Here is a 25,237-nt window from a genome sequence, read left to right as displayed (position 1 = left end):
GTTTGCGTGGGTTTCGCCCCCACAACCCAAAAGATGTGCAGGGTGGGTGGATTGGCCATGCTAAATTGCCCCTTAATTGGAAAAAATGAATTGGGTACTCTAAATTTTTTTTTTTTTTAAAAAGGTTTGCCAGCCAGTCTGCAGCTGTGGGTGGTGCTGCTGATCGCCAGCTGAGCAGGATTCCCCAGTGGGCAGTTAGAGAAGCACAGACTACGGCCTCGGCCCTCTTCCCCATGAATATATCTGGTTGGTCCGAAACCCCGAAGACTGCCACTTTTGGGCACGGCTCTACCCTCATAAATTTGACTGCTGCCTTTAACTCGGCCATGATGTCGTCTTTCATTGCATTTAGTTAATTAGGAACATCTTTCATCCATCGCCTGGCTTGGGGGGAGTTGGGGGGGTTCCGTGCTAATGTTCAGGGTGAGGGGATGTTTAAGTCCGATTTTACGGGCTAAACTCGGCCTAAAGTGTCTATATTTCTGTCATATTGAAGAGAGCACACCCCCCCCCCCCCCGTCACCGAAGTCCCCTTTTTATCATTTTAAACATCAAATCACTCCTCAATTTTCTGAACTCAAGGGAATATAAACCAAATTTTATGCACTCTGTCCTTGCATTTAATCCTTTAAGACATTTAGGCTGCTGCTGCAACAAATTAGTGTTCAACTGCCCTGTGCTTTACAGTAACAGCTGGACTGTTATTGTCCAAAATTCTCAACACGGAAAATCCAGTTTTAGTCAGATAAAAAGCTGGAGGATGGAGGGGCGTAATGCCTCCTCAGGACACTGGTAAACCTATCTTTGTTACCAGAACAAAGTTAGCAGGAGCCTGAAAACTTAAAGCTATATTATCCTATCGCCTGGAATGCCCAAGAAACAAGTGGAAAAATAAACAGAGTTCGGAAATTAGGATCAAAGAACGACACAAGAGCAATTTTGTACATTATTTATTTCTCCTTTTATTTAAAAAGGAGACCAAGTTTACAGTAATGTGACATTAGGGGCTTGAGGGATATCTCAACATTAAGCAACATCTCTAAGCTGTAGTTATCAGTTGTTGGTGAAGGTCAAAAATACTCGGGTGTCTGAGCTTATTCTCCCAGTACCCGGGCAGATTAATAAATGATGACACAGAATTAGCAAAGAAGAATTAGGTGGCACGGTGGCGCAGTGGTTAGCACTGCTGTCTCACAACACTGAGGACCCGGGTACGATCCTGGCCCCGGGTCACTGTCCGTGTGGAGTTTGCACATTCTTTCTGTGTCTGCGTGGGTCTCACCCCCACAACCCAAAGATGTGCAGACGAGGTGGATTGGCCACGCTAAATTGGCCATTAATTGCAAAAAGGAAATTGGATGCTCTAAAAAATTTTTTACAAAAGAAGAATTAATAGAGTAGCCAATTACATTGTTGGGTCTTCCAATAACCAACACGACAGATCTATGTCATTACTATGGATCGCATACCTCATTCACACAGACAGCCAGGTTTACCTGGAAACACATGTCCTGCTGTCATCCACATTAGTTTACAGAAAGTATGATTAAACAAATACCCACAAAATCAGATGCACAAGAGCAAAGAATTGGAATCAAGGTAATCCTGGCTGTATGGAGACTCTTCTGAAGAAAACCCAAAGAAAACCCAAACTTTGTAACTACTAGGAATAAAATAAAATGACAGAAAATGGCTCCATCAAGGTCACTTGCAACCTGTTGTTTGAATTTAGATCCTAACCCGCATTAAGTCCCTTTCAACAATTACCTGGGCTTGATGACCTACATTGGCTCTTGATCCAGTAACACCCTAATCTTATTCATTCTCACACACATGCTCAAATTCCTCCATCCCTCACCCCCTCCTTAACTCTGTGACTTCTGTCAGTCCGACAAGACTTTTGTGTTTCTCGAACTCTAGCACTTTTGGTCCGCCTTTGAGTAGGCTTTTGTTGCCTTTCTGAATACCTCCGCCTTTGACTCGGTGTTGGATTTTATCTGATCACACTCCAATGTAGAACAAGGCTAAAAGGGCTGACTGGTCTGCTTCTCTTTCTATGGCCGTGTGAAACCTTGGGACATTTTACAACATTAAAAGTGCTATTTTTAAAAATATATATATTTTTATTCTGAAACATTTTCAAATTACAAAACAATCCAATAGAATACAAACAATTTGTTATTTTTATATAATAACCCTATCTTCACACCTATCCTCTATTCTGGAGAAGAACCCACTCATGCGCGCTCTAGCCAAGTGTGCTCTGTGAACTACTTTAAACTGTGTCAGGCTCAGTCTGGCACATGACAAGGTGGCATTCACCCTATGCAAGATCTCGCTCCACACCCTCCATCCAGCCCCAAGCCCAGCTCCTCCTCCTACTTCCCCTTTACTTCCTCCCCGTCTCCAACAACCCTCCATATATTCAATATCTTCCCTTCCTCTATCTCATCTAGAGATAGCATCCTGTCCACAAGTGTAGGTCTCAGTAACCCAGGGAACGAAGGCAGTTCCTTACAAACAAAGTTTTGCATCTGCAAATACCTGAATGAAATTTCTCCAAGATCTCCTCCAGTCCCGCAAACCTATCCTCCACAAACAAATCCCTGAACCTCTTCTCAATCCCCTCTCTCTTCCAAATCTTATATATTTCATCCTTTCCAGATGGCACAAATCAATGGTTCGCATAGATTGGCGATAGTAATGATATTTAAAATGGGGCCTAAATTAGTTCCAAATTTTTTAAGATGTCCACTGTCGGGTGTGTAGCGAATCTGGCCGGAGAGAGCAGAAGAGGGGCGATAACCAATGTTCTTAGTCATGAACCTGTACAAGAAACCTCCTCTATCTGCCCCCACCTCGGCACCAGCTCCTTCATCCACCCTCAAAGTTTCTCGATGCTCACCACGCAGATTCGGTAGCACCAGCCCATCAGGTTGCCGCTCCCTCTGCAGGAAAGCTCCTCGAATCCTGGGAGTCTCACCCAACCAAATAAAGGCAGAGATTAACATATCAACTCTAACAAAAAAATGATTTAGATAGGAGGACCGGGAGACACTGGATCACAAATAAGAACCTCGGTAGAATGTTCATTTTAACCATCCCCGCCACGGACCATGGAAGGGCGTCCAACCTCAAGTCCCCCTTCACCTCCTTCATCAGACTGGCCAGGTTCAGTTTATACAGCAAGTCTCAGTCATGAGCCACTTGAATCCCTAAATACCTAATCCTCGTCTTGGCCAGCCGAAAAGCAGCTTCCCCAAATCCGCTTCCTTCCCCAGGTGTTTCACAAGGAAGGTTTCGCTCTTACTCACATTCAATTTTCATCCTGAGAAGGACCCACACTTCCTTAACAACTCCATTATCCTCCCCACACTAGAGAGAGGATCTGAAACATATAATAATAATCTTTATTGTCACAAGTAGGCTTACATTGACATTGCAATGAAGTTACCTGAAAAGCCCCTAGTCGCCACATTCCGACACATGTTCGGGTACACAGAGGGAGATTCAGAATGTCCAATTCACCTAACAGCAGGTCTTTCAGGACTTGTGGGAGGAAACCGGAGCACCCGGAGGAAACCAACAGTGAGAATGTGCAGACTCCGCACAGACAGAGACCCAATCCGGGAATCGAACATGGGACCCTGGCGCTGTGAAGCAACAGTGCTACCCAGTGTGCTACCATGCTGCCCTAGCAACAGGTCATCCACATAAAGGGACACCCTGTGCTCCGTACTCCCCCCTCTCTGTACCCTTCCAGCCGCCTAGCAATATAAGCGCAATGACCAGTGGCTGAATTGCCAGCACAAACAGTAACGAGGACCGTGGGCATCCCTTCCTTGTGCCACTACTCCACCCAGGGCGTCATGACCACATTTTTAAAATGTTTTTTTTTTTTTTATAAATTTAGTGTACCCAATTTTTAAAATAAATTTAGTGTACCCAATTTTTATAAATTTAGTTTACCCAATTAATTTTTTCCAATTAAGGAGCAATTTTAGCGTGGCCAATCCACCTAGCCTGCACATCTTTGGATTGTGGGGGCGAAACCCACGCAGACACAGGGAGAGCGTGCAAACTCCACACGGACAGTGACCCAGAGCCGGGATCGAACCTGGGATCTCGGCGCCATGAGGCTGCAGAGCTAACCACTGCGCCACCGTACTGCCCATCATGACCACATTTAAAAATCTCCTGCTATTTGCTGAGAAATGTCAGCCCTTGGCAAACCTTGTCTGGTCCTCAGATCATCCCTGGCAAGCAGTCCTCCAGGCGCGTCACCAGCACCTTAGCTAACACCTTAATGTTGGCATTCAACAGCGAAATAGGCCTGTAAGCTCACGCTCTACGGGATCCTGGTCCTTCTTCGGGCTCAAAGAGATCGACGCCTGTGTCAATATGGCCGAGACAGAGAGTCATTAAACATCCCCTATGTGCGGTGCCAACAAGGCCACAAATTGTTTATAAAATTCCACCGGGAAATCATCCGCCGCTGGTGCCTTCCCCGATTGCATGGAACCAATAATCTCCTCCAACCCCAGGGGTGCCTCCAACCCCTGCCTCTTCTCCCTGGGCTAGTCTCCAGTCACATATCCACATAATGTGGGATGTGGCGCGATATTTCAAGTGGCGAGTATCCAGCCCCACCATCCCCAGGAGTAACGATTTCCCCACCACAAAGAAATTTATTCGGGAGTAGACCCTGCACACATGCGAGGAGGAAGAGGTAAACCCCTTCTCTCTCAGGTATCTAAACCTCCACGGATCCACCCCCCACCCCACCCGGACTGCACTGCCAGCTCTTTCGCACCATCCCGAAGAATTGGGACTCGACCTATCCATCCTTGGGCCCAATACACAATTGAAATCTTCCCCCATAATCAACTGGTGCGAATCTAGTTCTGGGATGACCACCAACAGCTTCTTGATAAAGGCTGCCTCTTCTCAATTTGGTGCATATATGCGCACTAAAACTACCGGAGTGCCTGCAACACACACCCCCCCCCCCCCCCCCCCCGGCCCCAGAATCAGCAATACCCCAACCGTGAGGAAATCCAACCGGGCCCAAAGGCAACCCGATTCCAGGCCGACCCAAAACAGCCACCGTCACTACCCTCACATAAGCCCATATACAAAGAAACCTTAATTGTCAGCACTCTACCATCCCCCCACCCCCTCTCCCTTCGACCTCCTATCCTACAATCCTCCCCAATCCCCACCTCCCCCTCGAACCTAAGCTAATCAACACACGCAACTCCAAAAAGGCTCTATACCCCTCCCCCCTCCCACACCAAGCAAAGAAAACCCAGCCAACCTAGGCTCATTACCTTAACCCACAAACAAAACAGACACCAGAACCAAAGAAAAAAAACATGCACCCCCTTTCCCCAATCCTTCAATCAAAAACTGCACATATTGGAAAGAAAGAACCCATATCCCCCTTCAATGAAACAAGCAACCCCATATCACCACAGGAAAGACAAAAACCAGAAAACATAATAAGAAAAACACAGAAAGAGGCAAAAAACATGAACGTGACCAGGTAAAATTCAAAACTCCATAACATCCAACAACCACAATCAGATCTCTCCTAGTCCATTTTTCCTCACAAAATCATTCACTTCTCTTGCGTATTTAAATAATGGTCTCTGTACTTGAACGTGACCCACAATTGAGTAGGCCACTCTGAACTGCACCTTGCTCTTGTAGAACTGTGCCTCAGCCTTGTTGAACACAGCTTGCATTTTACAATTTCTGCCCTGATGTCTTGATAAATTCATAGGGTATGGCCCTCCCATCTACTCTCTTGCGTGACCTTCACCCACTTTAAAATCCTCTCCTTGTCCAGATAACTATGGAGATGAACTATGACCGCCCATGGTAGATCCCCGGATCTGGGCTTCTGACGCAATGACCAGTGGGCCCAGTTCACCTCGGGAGGGTTTGCAAGGACCCCCTCCCCCACCAACTTCCCAAACATCCCGTACCAGCCTCCCCAAACAGGTGCCGGAATGTGGCGATTAGGGGCTTTTCACAGTAACTTCATTTGAAGCCTACTCATGACAATAAGCGATTTTAATTTTTCATTTCATCTTTGCCATTGCATTTGTACCTTCAATGCCCTCCGGTAGCCTGACAATCTTCAGGTTCCGGCACCTGGACCAGTTCTCCTGGTCCAGTTCTCCTGGTCATCTGCCTTGGCTTTCAATCCTTTTGGGCCTCCACCAAAATGCCTTCACTGTGGTCTGAGACTGTCTCCTCCACCTTCCGAATTATCATGCCCTATGATTCCAACCGCTGCTCCACCCTATCCAAATTCACGCGAGTGTGTGCCATCACCACTTCAATTGCTTTGGACAGGTCCTCCAACATCGCCAGTCTTTGCTTCTTGAATTCCCCCATTAAGGAACTCCACTAACTTCTCCATTGTCCATTGAGAGGGCATTGATGACACGGATGGCTCCGCCATTTTCTCTTCCACTCCAGCAAGAGGGCCTCCCGAGTCTGACGATGGGCCTTTATTCAACTTCTGTTTTGTGTAGAATCCTGTAGACATTCCACACCGGAGGAGAAATCAACAAACTTCAATTACTCCACCTTTCTTCCCAAAACTACGTCCATAAACCAGGGAAAAAGAGCCAAAAACCAAGTCTCCAAGCCAGAGCCACTTTATACGTGACCACTCACCTCATGGCCACCACAGTACGTCCTTAAAGGTGCTATATAAAGGAACGATGTTGTTGAAGTAAAAAGTAATGGTCAGATATTAACACTGTTTAAAAACTCATTTTACCTGGTGCTTCAAAGGTTTCATGTAAAGGTTCCTTATGGTGTTCCATCTCTTCATCAGATTTGAGACTCTGTAACAGAAAATTACCCCAATACCATTAACAGTAGGGAAACATTAGTGTAGACGTGCTACTCTAGGTGCCGAGGTGGCAGGGCGAGTGCCCTGCAAACCCGGTGCTACATTCATGTAGTGATCAAACTGGAATCAAACCAGATCCTGGATGTTCATCAAGGGTAATGGTTAGTTGGGGAGGGGAACACAGATATTACATAGCAATGAAGGAGAGTATGATTGTGTTAACTCCTCGAAATTAGTCCTATTTCCCGTCTCCCCCAGCCTTTCAACCAACTAAGATCTCCACATTCCTCTAATTATGGCATCTTGCACATTCCTAATCTTCATTGCCATTCAGCTGTCAAAGCATTAATCTCTGGAATTCCCTCCTTACATTTCTGTCTCTTCCCCCCCATCTCTCCTCATTTACGATGCTCCTTGAAACCTACCTCTGTGACCAAGCATCTACCTCCGGTGGCTGTCTCAGTTTCTGACTGATTATGCTCCTGTGAAGTGTCTGGGGACATTTTCCTATATTAAAGGCACTGTATAAATGCAGGTTATTGTGGTACGATTGATGTTGAATTAACTGATCTCAGCCAGTGCAGCAAGGTGTCCACAGGAGAGCAAGTGGAGAATTGACAATGATTTCCATTCCAGATTTATATCCCGTGACCATCTGTGATCATATACAAAGGTAGAGAGGGTGACCAGTGTCACAGAACATTTCTCCATACTAAAGGCACAATAGAGTGTTAGTTATGTCACAGCAGTAACACAGTCTTCGGACAAAGAGGAGCCATGTGCCAAATAATGATTTTTCATCCACTGGCTGCAAATCTGAATTAAACTTTTAAAATACAGACTTTTTAAAAATGCAGCGACTAAAGTGATTTGAACTCAGAGTCCACATTGGCTAACCCAATTTTGCATTTCTATACATTCTATATCTCAACTAATTGGAGTGGAATCTGGCAGTCTGTAAAAACTCTGCAAGACAATGACTCGGGGAGGTGTGAAGGACTCACATCTCCTGTTGCATTGGATTGGCAAGACATCTTGGCAATCACCGGAGGTATTCAAATGTTGGGAGATGGGTCATTAAGAATAATCACTTGTCCGTGTGGAGTTTGCACATTCTCCCCGTGTTTGCGTGGGTTTCACCCCCACAACCCAAAGATGTGCAGGATAGGTGGATTGGCCACTCTAAATTGCCCCTTAATTGGAAAAAATTAATTGGGTACTCTAAAATTTTTATTTTTTTTAAAAGAATAATCACTTGGACAATGGGACTTGGCTAAATTAGCTTCCAGACATGAGCCACTCAAGCCACCGTTGGAATACACAGAAGGTGAGCGCAGTTCACCAGTTTTCAACCTAAATGCTCCGGCCAGCGGAGGATTGGGATCGATTCCCATTGGCGCGAGAAGCGAGGCCGACGTGCCTTTCAATGGCACTTAAACAAGGATTGTTTTTTTTTGCTGGACTTGAGGGGCTGGGTCCCCCTCCTCCGGGATGGGGGTGCCATTTTTAAAAGGGTCCTGATCTCAGAATACTGTTGTAGCTCCCCGAATCACTGGCAAGGCCAGGCCCTCCTCCCTCATCCTGCACCCCTTGGCAGTGTCAATCTGGCACCTTGGACTCTGAAGTAGGGCAATGGGGTGAATACCCTGCCCATGCTGGCCTCAGAAGGGGATCGTTCAAGGGATGTGGGACCGGGGGGAGGGGGGGGGGGCACTTAGGCTGGGTTGGAGGGGCTCAGGTCCGAGTTTTGTTTCCCCCAGGAAGGGGTCATTTGGCTGGTTTCCCATCTATAGTCTTGAAAATCATTTAACTCTCTTTCAACATGTCAAGTTCAAAGATCTGTGAAATGAAGATGAAAGCCTTCCCTTTAATGTGATGGAAACCTTTGAAGTACTTTGATCACAGTCAATTTAATTGCCCTTTTAACTTTTTCAAGCATCTGGGCATGCTTAGAAGCCTAGAAACTTTGACCTGCATTGTTCACATTCAATTTAACAGTCCATTACCTTTTACAAGCCTTTTGATTGACAGGTCCAAGCAATTTTAAAGGAAGGAATACCGCTATTTATTTATGTAGCTCTACAGCAGTCCATTAACTCTCAAGTAGTTCCTCTTTTGAGCAATTCTTTCTACCTGCAGATGATATTTGAAGATGCTGCTTCATTGTTCGGCAGAGCTTCCTAGAAAGAGCAGGTGCAGGTACAGAGCCCCTTTGCTCCCCCTCGGAATGCAAGGCGCCAGGTCCACAATTGCCAGGACTTGCACCAATTCACGCCAGTGGCACTTTTGGCTGCCCCCCCCCCCCCCCCCCCCCCCCCATGGAGCATCCCAGAAGGGCAGGTAATCTGGCTTCCTGCCCGATAAGGACATTTAAATCAGCTTTAATTAGGTATGCTCCTGCTGGATCTGGGCAGGAACCTCATTGAGGCGGGCTGGGAGACACCCAACGGGATTGACACCCACTTTTGGCCTCACATCCAATTCACCGGGCTATCACGATTCCTGACACTGGCTAGTGGACCTGGAGAATAACCCCCCCAGTGCGTTTTTCTGAATTCCCCTGGAGAAGGAAGGCCACATAACAAGCCAATCCTTTGCCTGTTTTTAATGCTGGTTTTCTCAGACGAACTCGGGACAAGCATCTTCTGTACAAAACCCAAGTGGGGCCCCTCCTGCCTCCCTTTCTTTCTCCAACCCACCTAGTAAACTTCGAGCCCTGTGTTAGGATTGTCATTACCCAGGGACATCCAGTGCCAACAGAGAATTCTTAAAGCAATCCAACCCAGCACTGCAGTCTCCTGAAGAACAATCGACCCAGTGATCTACATCTTTAAATCGGAAACATCAAGACTATTGAATTCAGCTTGAAGCCAGCCAAGTCACCAAACTGCACAACTGTATACTAAACTCTTACTTTTTCTGAATGGACTCTAATTTGTCCAACCTATGCATCCTCATTCTATAATCTGCATTGTGTGTGTATGTGTGTGCTCAAGGCAGTGTGTATTCTATTTTACTTGAAACAATTTAAGTATAATAAAGCTAATCTCTTTCTTTGTTAAACAAAGGAAAACCTGTCCTGTTAGTTATTTTATGATCACAGCACGTAAACAATTAAATACTCACTGAATTGGCAAGTATATCTTCTCAAATAAACAAAAAGAACAGCTAGGGTCAAAGATCCTACAGCACGATTTTTAAGAGGAGCAAAAGAGCCCTCCATGGACAATTTATCCTTCATCCAATATCCACAAAACAAATTACTGCAATTCTTCCAGTAGGTCAATAAATACTGCATTTGCGATAAAGTGCTTTGGGATGTCCCAGGGTAGCGAAAGGCATTTTATATATATATGTATATATATATACACACACACACACAAAACTGGGAATAGGAGCATAATGGTAATGTTACTGGATGAATAATCCAGAGCCAAGATCAATGGTCCAGAAACATGAGTTCAAATTCCACCAAGAATCATGAAGGAAAAAGAAACCCAGAAACTACCAGAATGTCATTAAAACCCGCCAGTAAGTTTGCCGTCTTTAGCCAGTCTGCCCTGCATGGCCAGACCACTCCAGACCACAGCAATATGGTTTGACTCTTAACTGCCCTCTGAAATTGACTAGTAAACAATTAGGTACCCAGCAGCTACAGAGTAGTCAAATAAGAATAAAATCAAACAGCCCACCCACCACCAATCTTGGCATCGGAAATAGCAAAGACGTGTCACACTGACCTTGCAAAATTCTCCTTTCTGATATCGTCGCCTTGTGCCAAAATTGATAGAGCTGTCCCACAGACCAGTCAAACACAGGCCTGACATAGTTAAACTCACTGAATCACTATTTACAGCCAATGTCCCAGACTCCTCCATCACCAATCCTGGAATTGTCCTGTCCCACTGGCAGCACAGACCCACTAGGGCTGGCAGTACAGTGGTATGCAGCCAGGAGACAATTGCCCTGGGAATCCTCAATGTTGATTCTGGATCTCAAGAAATATCATGATGTCAGGTCAAACACCCCACCAAGCAGTTGATGAATCAGTACTCCTCCATGTTAAACACCATTTTGAAAAAAACATTAAAGTGTAGCAATGTCTTATGGATGGAGAACCTTTAAAGTCCATCATCAAGACTTGGTAGCACCACTACTGACAAAGCTGGCTGAGCACGAGGACTGGTTTCTGCACAGGTGGTGCGAGAACCAACGCGAGGGGAAACAAAACTACTCATTTTCACCAATCTATACTCAAAACCGGCCATCCACGAGCCACTGTGGGCCATCAGTAGCAGCAGAATTATACTCAACCACAATTTGCAATCGCATTGTCCTGCTCATCTCTCATTCTACCACGATTATCAAGCCAAGGGACCGCCTCTGATTCAATGAGTGTAAGGGAGTATGTCACGAGCAGCACCAGACATGGCTTAAAATGCACGGGTAACCTGGTGCAACTACACAGCTGGAGATATGCAAGTTAAACAGTGGAAGCAGAATGCCAGAGAGAGAACTAAACAACCCCATGACCAACAAGTCAGATTTAGGGCGAGGTCTTCGGCTGTTCATACCGGCAGGATCTTCCGGTCCTGCCTACGGCACATCTCCACCGCAGGTTTCCCGGTGGCACGGGGTGGATTCAATGGGAAATTCCATCAACAGCAGCGAATCCTGCTGCCGGCTAACGGCGGGCCACCTCCCGCCGCAGGGAAACACGCCACGGAGGGGCCAGAGAATCTCGCCCCGGAGATCTGCAGTCCTGCTGCATCCAGTCAGGAATGCTGGTGACCAACTAAATAAATAAGCAAACGCTGAGGAGGAGGCTGCACAAATATCCCCACCCTCAATGATAGGGGAGCACAGCACATTAGTGCAAAAGATAAAGCTGAAGCATTTGAAAGCATCTTCAGCTAGATGAGCAGAGTGGATGATCCACCTTGGCCGTTTCTGGAGGTCCGCAGCATCACGAATGCCAGTCTTTAGCCAATTTCATTTACTCCATGTGACATCAAAGAACCGGTGAAGGCGATAGATATTCCAAGGAGTACGGCTCCATCAACTTCAGAACTAGCTGTTCGCTTAGCCAAACCATTCCAGTTAATCTACAACACTGGTATCTACCAGATAATGTGGAAAATTGTCCAGGTATGTTGTGTCCTCAAAAAGGACAAATCCAATCTGGCCAATTACCTCCCCATCGGTCTACTCTTCATCGTTAACAAAGTGATAGAAGCGTCACCGACAGTACCAGCAAGCTTGTTACGGTCCACTCAGGGGGTCTTGGTTGCTGAAGTGGCACTTCTCAGCAATAATCTCACAAATGCTCAGTTTGTGTTTCGCTCAAGCCACGCGGCTGCAGATCTCACTACGGTATTGGTTTAAACATTGACAAGAGCTTAATTCCAGACGTGAGATGAGAATGACTGTTTTGACATGAAGGTACGATTTGATCAAATGTGGCATCAAGGAGCCTGAGCAAAATTTAAATCAATGGGAATCAAGGGAAACTTCTATCGGTTAGAGTCATATTTTGCACAAAAGGTGATGATTGAGGTTGTTGTAGCTCAATCCAAAACATTGTGCAGGAGTTCCTCAGGATAATATCCTCGACTCAACCATCTTCAGCTGCTTCATCAATGTGTTTCCTCCATCATTGCACAGTGTTCAGAATCATTCACAAATTCTCAGATACCAAAGCACTGCATATCCACATGCAGCAAAACCTGAACGACCTTCAGGCTTGAGCTGCCAAGTGGCATGTAGTATTCATTTCACCCAAGTGCCAGGCATTGACCATCTCCAACAAGAGACATTCTAACTATCTCTCCTTTACATTGAGTGACATTGACAATATTAAAACCCTCTCCACCAACAACATCCTGGGGTTTACAGTTGACCAGAAATCTAACTGGACCAGCCTTATAAATATGGCTGTAAGAGCAGATCAGAGGCTGGGAATTCTACAACGAGTATCTCGCCCCCTGATTCCCCCAAACATGTCCACCATCTTGAAGGCCCAGTCAGGAGTGTGATGGAATACTCTCCATTTGCCTGGAAGAGTGCAGCTCCAACAACACTCATGAAGCTTGACTCTATTTCAGACGAAGCAGCCCACTTGATTGCTACCCCCTCCGCAAACATTCAGACCCTCCACCACAACTACACTGAGGCCACACTCAGTACCATCTACAAGATGCAATGCAGTAACTTGTCAAGGCTCTTCGAACAGCACCTTCCAAATTTGTGACCTCTGCCACATAGATCAAGAGCAGATGATGTTTGGAAACACCGCCACCTGCAAAGTTCCCCTCCAAGTCACACGCCATTCTGACTTAAAATATCATCCTTCATTGTCACTGGTTAAAATCCTGGAACTCCTTCCACAGCAGCTCTGTGGCTCTATCTTCACCACATTGATGTAGGTTCAGGAAGGTGGGGAATTAGTGATAGAGATACACACACACACATGTATGTATATACATTATATATATATATTTCTATAAGCATTAATGCAATAAATGTCCCAAAGTACTTCACAGGAACATTAGCAAACCAAGTATGCCTACTTTCTTGGTTAGGAGGATAGCAGAGCAGACCCAAATTAAAATATGTACAAGCTATGATTTGTATAATTTGTGTTACGGTTGTTGTACATACTGAAGCAATAACAACATAAGTTCTTTCTTACAGAGTATGTGTTTATAGTAAGTTTATGCTATGGTGACATAATTGCCCATGAAGCTTTTGAATTACTGTTTGCAACCTATCACAAAATCTGTAACTAAGCAACAATGGAATTAATTTCAGTAAACTCAATCACAGCGGAACCCATGTAGAGCGTGACTGGCAAGCAGCATAAAACAGTGAATACATTCTTTAGCTAAATGAAGGGAAATACATTTGCTCTAGTTAGGATGGTGGCAAAACACAAGTCAGATCATTCTCGAGATACTGGGATGGTCCAAAATAGAGACACTACTAAAACATCTACACTGGGGGTTCATCCCAGAAGATTAATTGATCAAAAGGTTGCTCAATTATCTAACAATTACTCTTATACACAAACAGGAAAGGGTTGTATTCACAGGAACCAGTTACATGACCTTGAAATGTAAACTACTTGTTAATCTTTTGAGTTCAGGGCAGCATTCGTATCAGTAAAATTGCCCGAACTCAAAATGTAATCACTACTTCCGCAGTCATGGAACTCTGCAATCTCATTTTGTAAGGGAACAGACAATTTCCTGCTCGCTATACAAGCAGCATGGTTTCAGCTGTACCAAGGTTTTATATGTTTCTGCATCTCTGTCAGTTCTTTTGAAGAGATAACAAAGTAAAAGAAAAACACAAATTGCACCAGAAAGCTTAAACCTGAACCATTACAAACTCATCAGTACCTGAACAATATCAGAACACTGACTAACAATGATAATAAGTATAAATACACTGTGGAAACTAACCCACCATCCTCAGAGCAGCAGAATCAGAAAACAAATTGCTATTCCACTGTACCTCATGCAGAGATAGAAGTTCCATGAGCAGTGGAAAACTTTCATTTTGCATCAACAACACTCATTGTAAGACTATTTAGTCATAGGGATCATCACATCCGAAATTGACACCACTATATATCCGTGACTTACATCTTTGGGATTATTTCCCAAGATCAGTCATTTGTTTTGGTTTCAAAAAGGACTCCTTATAAACTGGACAATGGGCGGGATTCTCCAGTCCCGATGCCGAAATCGCGTTCGGCAATCGGTCAGAGAATCCCCGTTTCCAATGAAATCGGGGTGGCGCTTCTTTTGCTATGCTCCGCCAATACTCCTGGAGTACGCTGTGTGCCATATGGATGGCCTCAGGATGATGCCTGAGGCCAACCCTCGATGCTCCGCCCCCAATCGGCCGGGTTCCCGACGGCGTGGGTCTCTCATTGTCTCACCCATCGGGAACTCGGTGTGGCGGCGGCGGACTCAGTCCAGCACCGCCACAGTCGGGGAGGGCCAATCCGCAGGAAGGGGGAACTTTGGCAGGGGCTGGGGGCACTGGTGGGGGGTGGCATGCTTCTCGCGAGCAGGCCAAAGAGGGGTGCTATTTTGCAGGCCGGGTCCATGCGCGGCCACGGGCCTGGCAATTCTCTGGGCTGTACCGACAGCTAGAGCTGGGTGCTCTACGCTGCCTTCCTGCTAGTCCCCAGCTAAACGGAGGATCAGTGGCCATTTTGTGTCACATTTCCTGTCATAAAAGGCTACCATTCCCACGCCGGCATCAGGCCATAGCCTGAGAATCGGAGAATCCAGTCCAATATTTTCAGTCTTCTGAAATGAAATGAAATGAAAATCGCTTATTGTCACAAGTAGGCTTCAAATGAAGTTACTGTGAAAAGCCCCTAGTCGCCACATTCCGGCACCTGTTTGGGGAGGCTGGTACGGGAATTGAACCGTGCTGCTGGCCTGCCTTGGTCTGCTTTCAAAACCAGCGATTTAGCCCAGTGTGCTAAACCAGCCCCTTCTTCACTAAATGCCAAACTGCTCGTAATCAGTAAACATCTCTCCGGCCTGGTTAAATGCTCAGAGGTGCTTTCTCTTAGCGTGTAATATATAAATGCTAGTTGTTCTTTTTTTATATATAAATTTAGTGTACCCAGTTCTTTTTTTCTTTACAATTAAATTTTACAATTTAGCGTGGTCAATTCACCTACCCTGCAAATCTTGGGTTGTGGAGGCAAGACCCACCCAGACACGGGGAGAATGTGCAAACTCCACACAGACAGTGATCCAAGCCGGGAATCGAACCTGGGACCCTGGCGCGGGGCAGCAGTGCTAATCAACTGCGTCATCGTGCCACCAAATGTTAGTTGTACGTAATGGTGATAAAACAAGCTGGGTATCACAGCCATCCACAAACCTCGCCTGACTCGGGTGTCCATATACAGACTGGTCCATCAGATTGCTATCCAAAACAGATGCTGAAATTATTTTTCTTCGTCATATCCCAGGTTATGCTTTTGCCTCTATGTGGCATTCACATGGCTTTGAGTGCGTGCGTAGATTAGAGAATGCTCCAACACACTTGGAAGCCATCTATCATACATCTGCTGGCTCTTTGAAACAGTTCTATAATTAATTCTCTGCTCCCTCCCCATAACCATTCAAATTTCCCTCCTTCCAAGTAGTTCACCAGTTCCAATGCCATCTATCCTCTCAGGCAGCTCATTCATTACAGATCATCCTGACTCCACATATATTTTTTAACATTCTGGGGCAGCATGTGGGAAGGTGGTTAGTACTGCAGTCTCACGGCGCTGAGGACCCGGGTTCAAATACCGGCTCTGGGTCACTGTCTGTGTGGAGTTTGCACATTCTTCCCGTGTCTGCGTGGGTTTCACCCCCAAAACCCAAAGATGTGTAGGTTAGGTGGATTGGCCTCGATAAATTGTCCCTTAATTGGAATAAAAACATAAATCATTGGGAACTCTAAATTTATTAAAAATATATATATTTTTTTAAATTCTCATCTCACCTTTGGTACTTCAGCTCATTATCTTAGATATGGTTACAGGCCCACCTGTCACTGGAAACAGATTTTTACCCACTTTTGTGAAAACCCTTCATGATTTTCAACAGCTCCATCAACTCTTCTCTTAACATTCTCTCTCTTAGAGGGAGATACCTCAGCTTCTCCGTGTAAGTGAAGTTCATCACCTGTGGTACCACCTTGGTACCACCCTAGGAAATCTCCCCTGCATCCACTGCAAGACCATGATATCCTTCCCAAAATGTGGTGCCCAGAATGGGATACAATACATTGGCTGGGGCCTAACTAGTAATAATAATCTTTATTAGCGTCACAAGCAGGCTTAGATTAACACTGAAATGAAGTTACTGTGAAAAGCCCCTAGTCGCCAGATTCCGGAGCCTGTTCGGGTACACAGAGGGCGAATTCAGAATGTTCAAATTACCTAAGAGCACATCTTTGGACTGTGGGAGGAAACCCACGCACACACAGGGAGAACGTGCAGACTCCGCACAGACAGTGGCCCAAGCTGGGAATCAAACCTGGGGCCCTGGCGCTGTGAAGTAACAGTGCTACCATGCCGCCCACATTTTATAAAGGTTTTTTAACTCAATGTTCAGAATCAGCTGCATGGACAGAAGGAGAAATGGATGAGTTAAATCAAGAATAGAAGTTCAGTGTACGGTTAAAAAAAGAGAGAAGGATAGCTAAATATGGACATTGGAAATGAAGACCCAACAGCCTTGTCCTGACAATAATTGAAGGGGAATATGAGGAAGGGAAGGAAAAACAGAAGAGGAATGAAAAAAAATCAGATAGAACATAGAACATGCAGTGCAGAAGGAGGCCATTTGGCCCATCGAGTCTGCACCGACCCACTTAAGCCCTCATTTCCGCCCTATCCCCGTAACCCAATAACACCTCCTAATCTTTTTGGCCACTAAGGACAATTTATCATGGCCAATCAATCTACCTTGCATGTCTTTGGACTGTGGGAGGAATCCGGTGCACCCGGAAGAAACCCACGCAGACACGGTGAGAACGTGAGACTCTGCACAGACAGTGACCCAGTGGGGAATCGAACCTGGGACCCTGGAGCTGTGCAGCCACAGTGCTAGCCACTTGTGCTACCGTGCTGCCCAGTTGGATGGATAACATCACGATGTGGACTGAGGGAAGTGTGAAGAAAGTCAGAGAGGAAATAAGGTGATGCCACCAATGCTATGGGGGCAACAAACAAACAAAAGAAAAACCCATGAACTCTCCTGTCTGCCTCGATTTACAAAGCCAAGGATCACAAATACTTTAAAAGCCTCTCAACTCGTTCTTTCTTCACAATGTCTCTGTATCCTTTCCTGCAGTCTAGAAAAATAGTCATTCACCACTATTCTGTCCTTCTTGTTCCTTAGCCAACCTCATGTCTATGCTGTCACTACATCATTGATTTCATTTTGTAAAAAAATAAGATTAATCTGTGGGAAGATTTCACTGAGCGAACCATTCCAACCAACCAATTTTGGTCAGTTCCACACTCGACACTTCGAAATGAGCCTTTCTTAAGACAGCATTCAAAGAGGAGCCAAAACATTTAAGTCATGCACAAGCTGGATGGACCAAATGGAATGTTCCGGAGTGTCATTGTTTGTTTGTTCGTAACCGTTCTAGCGTATCAAAGAGAAGTTTACTGAATCTATTCCAAATTAGCATGTGCCAAAATTATTTTAAAAGAATATTGATGGGATAAAACAATCATAACTTGAAGGCACTTCACAGCAGTGTAAATTGGACGAAATTTGACACTGAGCCATTTTAGGAGATATTGGGACAGGTGACCAAAAGCTTGGTTAAATAAGTAAGTTCTGAGGAGTGTCTTAAAGGAGGATAAAAATAATAATCTTTTAATAATAATCTTTATTGTCACAAGTGGGCAGCACGGTAGCATGGTGGTTAGCATAAATGCTTCACAGCTCCAGGGTCCCAGGTTCGATTCCCAGCTGGGTCACTGTCTGTGCGGAGTCTGCACGTCCTCCCCGTGTGTGCGTGGGTTTCCTCCGGGTGCTCCGGTTTCCTCCCACAGTCCAAAGATGTGCGGGTTAGGTGGATTGGCCATGCTAAATTGCCCGTAGTGTCCTGAAAAGTAAGGTTAAGGGGGGGATTGTTGGGTTACGGGTATAGGGTGGATACGTGGGTTTGAGTAGGGTGATCATTGCTCGGCACAACATCGAGGGCCGAAGGGCCTGTTCTGTGCTGTACTGTTCTATGTTCTACTGTTCTATGTTCTATGTTCTATGTAAGTAGACTTACATTAAATGAATAATGAATAATACTGCAATGAAGTTACTGCAAAAAGCCCCTAGTCGCCACATTCCGGCCCCTGTTCGGGTACACAGAGGAAGAATTCAGAAATGTCCAAATTACCTAACAGCACGTCTTTCGGGACTGGTGGTAGGAAACCGGAGCAGCCTGAGGAATCCCACACAGACCAGAGGCAGAAGGACGGAGGGGTTTAGGAAGGGAATTTCAGAACTTAGGGTCGAGAAAGCTGGAGGCCGTCTGCCTCCAATGAATGGAGCAAAGGCGGTGGGAGCTGGACAGGAGGTAAGGATCAGAAGAACACTGAATTATTGGAGATTTATATGGCTAGAGGATGTTGCATAGCTAGACAGGAGGGGATTTGAACACCACAGAAACAAGGATGAGCGTGATGTGTTGGGTACTCTGGATCTGTGGAGACTGCGTTTACCTTAGCAGTAACATAGACAGGCTACCAACACTTGTAATAGTACAACTCTATTGTATTTAACTAAGAGCTGTTGAACATAATTGCACGGTGGGTCGACACTATGTTAGATTGATTGAAGACCTATGCCTAACCTGACCAGCCTATACTGCTGGCAGATGGTAGATGTTTGTGCTACTGACTGCGGGCTCTGTCTGTCTCAGAGGCTGCATCCCGAATGAGCGGGAAAACTAGTGCCCTCTGGTTTTATAGTGACCATGCCCTAACTGGTGATTGGCTGCTGTGTTGTGTGTGTTGATCGGTCTTGCAGTGTGTCAGTCAGTGTGTGTCTCTGCACTATCATATACGGATATGTATATTGTGACAGAGCGTTTAAAATTCAAGGCATTACTGGACCAGGACCAAGAACCACTGTAAGTCAGTGAGCACGGTGGGTGATGGGTTAACAGGACACGATACTGGTTAAGGCACTGTCAGTTTCAGAGGGTGGAAGATGGAAGTTGGCCAGAACTCAAACCAAAGGATAAAAACTGGACAAACCTCCACACTTTCAAGAGATGCTGAGTGTCTCAAATGACTTCTGTTGGCGCTTTGTAAAAACATTTCATCCTTTGCTGCCTTAAAATGAAGCGGCTCCTCCAGATCATCTGTTGTTTCCACCTCAGAATCCAGAAATTCGGGTACAGATCGACGGCCATATCGTTTAGTTCCCTTGATATACTTTGGCTCAATCTCCTTTGGGGTAGCTGAAATCAAACAATATACACACTCAGACACACAAAGCTTTACTGAAATCCCTCATTTTTAAAAAAGCCCTCTTAGAATAAATGTATTCATTTGAGAAAATGCAATGAGCTAAGTTTCAAACAGAAAGTGAGGAATTCTCTACTTTTGAGACTGTGCAGTGGCGGGCAGCTCCGGTGGTACCTTTCCCACTGGTCAGAATGGTGGGATCACACACGAATCTGCGCTTGGAAGCTCATTAATTAGTACAGGCGAGTTCCCCTCTGAATCTCCTGGTTGGTTGGCAGTGGATTCGTCCAGCCGCTGTCAACTGGCGGCTTAGAAGGTTCCAGCAGGCGACTTCCGGTTGCGGCTATGACCAGCTAAGTCGCACGTTTGGCTGCTCCTGCTACAAAGGTGTTTTCGGGCCGATTGGAGGGCCCCAACGGCGCTGTAAGGACAAATCCCGGTGGGGGAAGGCTCCCTGAAGAGAACCAGACCAACTTTATGGTCGGTACCCGGAGTGGGGTGGTAAAGAAAGCAACAGCAGCTCCCAAAAAAAAGCGGGGGAAGAAGACCAAAATGGCGGCCGGTGGCGCACCCGAGGAATGGAGGAAATGGGCGGAGGAGCAGCAGGCCGCTCTCCTGCGCTTCTTTACGGAGCTGAAAATGGAGCTCTTGGAGTCAATGAATGCGACGACCACCAGGCTGATGGGAGCCCAGGCGACCCAAGAGGCGTCGATTCGGGAGCTGCAACAGGAGATGACTGTGAGGGAGGAGGAGGCCACGGTCCTCGTGGGAAAGGTAGAGGTGCACGAGGCACTCCACCTGAAATGGCAGAGCCGTTTTGAGGAGCTGGATACCCGAATGAGGCGGAAGAACCTGAGGATCTTGGGCCTGGCAGAAGGCCTGGAGGGGTCAGACCTCCCGGGATATGTAGCAGAAATGCTGAGCTCCCTGATGGGGGCAGGGGCCGTCCCTTCGCCCCTGGAGCTGGAAGAGGCCTACAGGGTCATGGCTAGGAGGCCAAGAGCAAATGAGCCCCCGAGGGCGGTGCTGGTGCGGTTCCAGCGACTCAGCGACCGTGAGAGAGTGCTGGAGTGGGCCAAGAGGGAAAGGAGCAGCAAGTGGGAGAATTCGACGGTGAGGGTCTACCAGGATTGGAGTGCGGAGGTGGCAAAGCGGCGGGCCCGGTACAACCGGACGAAGGCGGTGCTACATGCAAAACGGATCAGGTTCGGAATGCTGCAGCCAGCGCGCTTGTGGGTCACCTACAGGAACCAACACCACTATTTTGAGTCCCCAGAGGAGGCGTGGGCCTTTGTACAGGAAGAGAAACTGGACTCGAATTAGACCCAGGGGATACTTGGCGGCCGTAGCCGCTCGGGTACTTTCAGCTGAATTCTTTGTTTGGATTTTGAACTCTTGCTGTGGTTTTTCTTCTGATGTTTTTTCCCCCTTTGCCAACTTCCCTTAGTTATAATTATTGTGGTTATTCATGGTTATTTATGGTTATTTATGCTGTTTGGTAGAGGGCGACTGTTAAGTACATTGTTATTTGTTATTTATCTGTTATTTATAATGTTAAGTTGGGGAGGTGGGACGGGGGGGAGAGCAGATCGGGGATATGGGCCCCTAGGGGGGGTTCTTTTACAGGCATGGACGGGGACGGGGGTGGAACTGAAGATGGCGGGGTGGGGTGTGGCAGGGCGAAAGCGCGGGCTTTCCTCTGTTTTCCCGCGCGCGGGGCAGAGGAGGGGGGAGGGGAGGAGTGGGGGGCGTGGCTAGCAATGGCGACCTTTCCCGCGCTGGAGCGGGGCCAGGGAGGAGTGGCAAGGGGGGGGAGGCCCCCCCCCCCGAGCCGGGGGGAGTCGGAGTGTGGCAGGAGCAGCCGGGTCAGCGTGAACCAGCTGACTTACGGGAGTACGATGGAGGGTACATCGCGGCTAGGAGGGGTCCTAGCCTGGGGGGGGGGGGGGGGGGGGGGAGGGGGGTTAGGGAGGGACACCGGGTTGCTGCTGAAAAGACCAGAAACGGGAAGTGGAGGACTGGAGAGGTGGGGGGAGGGGGACATCGCCATGGGGAGCGGGTCAGAAGGGGAGGGTCGACCCGGGGCGAGCAGGGAACAGGACATGGCTAATCGGCAGGGGAAGGGGGCGGGTCGTCCCGCGACCCGGCTGATCACTTGGAACGTGAGGGGGTTGAATGGGCCGGTCAAGAGATCAAGGGTATTCTCACACCTGAAGGGACTGAAGGCTGATGTAGCAATGTTACAGGAGACCCATTTGAAGGTAGTGGACCAGGTTCGCCTGAGAAGGGGGTGGGTGGGACAGGTGTTCCACTCTGGATTGGACGCAAAGAACCGGGGGGGTGGCGATTCTGGTGGGAAAGAGGGTGTCGTTCGTGGCGGAGGAGGTGGTGGCGGATAAGGAGGGTAGGTATGTGATGGTGAAGGGTAAGCTGCAGGGGGAGAAAGTGGTGATGGTCAACGTATATGCCCCGAACTGGGATGACGCGGGTTTTATGAGGCGCCTATTGGGCCTCATTCCGGGACTGGAGGCAGGGGGCTTGATCATGGGGGGGGACTTTAACACAGTGCTGGACCCCGGGCTAGACAGATCAAGCTCAAGGACCAATAGGAGGCCGGCAGCGGCAGAAGTGCTGAGGGGGTACATGGAGCAGATGGGAGGAGTAGACCCATGGAGGTTTGGTAGGCCGAGGGCGAGGGAGTATTCCTTTTTCTCCCACGTCCATAGAGTGTACTCCAGAATCGATTTCTTCGTGTTGAGCAGGGGGCTGATCCCGAGGGTACGGGAAGCTGAGTACTCGGCCATTGCGATCTCTGATCATGCACCGCATTGGGTGGATGTGGAAATGGGGGAGGCGCGGGACCAGCGCCCGCTGTGGCGGCTGGATGTGGGGCTGTTAGCGGACGACGAGGTGTGTAAAAGGGTCCGGAAGAGCATTGAGAGCTATCTGGACTTGAATGACACGGGTGAGGTGCAGGTGGGGATGGTCTGGGAGGCCCTGAAGGCAGTGATCAGGGGAGAGCTGATTTCCATAAGGGCGCACAGAGAAAGAAAGGAGAGGCAGGAGAGGGAGAGGCTGGTGGGGGAGCTATTGGAAGTGGATAGGAGATATGCGGAGGCACCAGAGGAGGGGCTGCTGGGAGAACGGCGCAGCCTGCAGGTCAAGTTCGACCTGCTGACCACCAGGAAGGCAGAGACGCAGTGGAGAAGGGCACAGGGCGCGGTCTATGAATATGGGGAAAAGGCGAGCAGGATGCTGGCACACCAGCTTCGCAAACGAGATGCGGCTAGGGAGATTGGGGGAGTGAAGGAGAGGGGCGGGAAGGTAGTGCAGAAGGGGCAAGAAGTGAACGGGGTCTTCAGGGATTTTTACAAGGAGTTGTATCGGTCTGAGCCGCCGACGAGGAGAGGGGGAATGGAGGACTTCCTAAACAAATTGAGGTTCCCAAGGGTCCAGGAGGGGCTGGTAGAAGGGCTGGGGGCGCCAATAGGGCTAGAGGAGCTAGTCAAGGGAATAGGTCAGATGCAAGCGGGGAAGGCGCCGGGGCCAGATGGGTTCCCGGTGGAATTCTATAAGAAAAATGTGGACTTGGTGGGACCGGTACTGGTACGAGCCTTTAATGAGGCGCGAGAGGGGGGGGTTCTGCCCCCGACAATGTCGCAGGCTCTGATCTCCCTGATATTGAAGCGGGATAAAGACCCCGTGCAGTGCGGGTCCTACAGGCCTATCTCGCTTCTGAACGTGGATGCCAAGTTGCTGGCAAAGATCCTGGCAGCTAGAATAAAGGATTGTGTGCCAGGGGTAATCCATGAGGACCAGACGGGGTTCGTGAAGGGGCGGCAGCTCAACACGAACGTGCGGAGATTGCTGAATGTAATTATGATGCCGGCAGTGGAGGGGGAGGCTGAGATAGTGGTAGCGCTGGACGCGGAGAAGGCATTCGATAGGGTGGAGTGGGAGTACCTGTGGGAGACGTTGGAACGGTTTGGGTTTGGGGAAGGGTTTATTAAGTGGGTGAAGTTGCTCTACTCGGCCCCGACGGCGAGTGTAGTGACAAACGGGAGGAGGTCGGAGTATTTCGGGCTCCACCGAGGGACCAGGCAGGGATGTCCCCTATCCCCCCTACTTTTCGCACTGGCGATTGAACCGTTGGCGATGGCACTGAGGGGTTCAGGGGGGTGGAGAGGACTGACTAGGGGAGGGGAGGAACATCGAGTATCGCTGTATGCGGATGATCTACTGCTGTACGTGGCAGACCCAGAAGGGGGAATGCCGGAGATAATGGAACTATTAGCAGAGTTTGGGGACTTTTCGGGGTACAAACTAAATTTGGGCAAAAGCGAGGTTTTTGTGATACACCCGGGGGACCAGGGAGAGGGTATTGGGAGACTCCCCTTCAAGCGAGCAGGAAAGAGCTTTAGGTACTTAGGGGTGCAGGTGGCAAGGAACTGGGGGACCCTCCACAAGTTGAACTTTTCCAGGCTGGTGGAACAGATGGAGGAGGAATTTAAGAGGTGGGACATGGTACCGTTGTCGCTGGCGGGGAGGGTGCAGTCAATCAAAATGACGGTCCTCCCAAGGTTCTTGTTTTTATTTCAGTGCTTGCCCATCTTCCTCCCTAGGGCCTTCTTCAAAAAGGTGACGAGTAGCATCATGAGCTACGTGTGGGCGCATGGCACCCCAAGGGTGAGGAGGGTCTTTTTGGAGCGGAGTAGGGACAGTGGAGGGCTGGCACTGCCCAATCTCTCGGGGTACTACTGGGCGGCAAATGTGTCAATGGTGCGCAAGTGGATGATGGAAGGGGAGGGGGCAGCTTGGAAACGAATGGAGAGGGCGTCCTGTGGCAACACAAGCCTGGGGGCCCTAGTAACGGCACCATGGCCGCTCCCCCCCACGAGGTACACCACGAGCCCGGTGGTGGCGGCCACCCTCAAGATATGGGGGCAGTGGAGGCGACATAGGGGGGAAATGGGAGGTCTGTTGGCGGCGCCAATAAGAGGGAACCATAGATTCATCCCGGGGAACATCGACGGGGGATTTCAGAGCTGGTACAGGGTGGGCATACGGCAGCTGAAGGACCTGTTTATAGAGGGGAGGTTTGCGAGCCTGGGAGGGCTGGAGGAGAAGTTTGAGCTCCCCCCGGGAAACATGTTCAGATATTTACAAGTGAAGGCATTTGCTAGGCGGCAGGTGGAGGGGTTTCCCCTGCTCCCCAGTAAGGGGGCGAGTGATAGGGTGCTCTCGGGGGTCTGGGTCGGAGGGGGGAAGATATCAGACATCTACAAGATAATGCAGGAGGCGGAAGCAGCATCAGGGGAGGAGCTGAAAGCCAAGTGGGAAGGGGAGCTGGGAGA

General features: G+C 48.1%; 1 protein-coding gene across 9 annotated transcripts in view; it reads right to left on the bottom strand.

Moving 5' to 3' along the window:
• ninl (ninein-like) overlaps nt 1–25,237 on the bottom strand; it is a 132,612-nt gene that overhangs the window by 83,562 nt on the left and 23,813 nt on the right. For all 9 annotated transcript variants that reach the window (XM_038804611.1, XM_038804603.1, XM_038804663.1 and 6 more), the window contains 2 exons: nt 19,671–19,876; nt 6,797–6,863 (listed from right to left, as the gene is read on the bottom strand). In XM_038804611.1, coding sequence (XP_038660539.1) covers nt 6,797–6,863; nt 19,671–19,876 — 273 coding nt within the window. The remainder of the gene's footprint in view (nt 1–6,796; nt 6,864–19,670; nt 19,877–25,237) is intronic.

This window comes from Scyliorhinus canicula, chromosome 1, assembly GCF_902713615.1.
Source record: "Scyliorhinus canicula chromosome 1, sScyCan1.1, whole genome shotgun sequence".
In the NCBI taxonomy this organism is placed as follows: Eukaryota; Metazoa; Chordata; class Chondrichthyes; order Carcharhiniformes; family Scyliorhinidae; genus Scyliorhinus; species Scyliorhinus canicula.
This window is presented reverse-complemented; position numbering and strand designations above follow the sequence as displayed.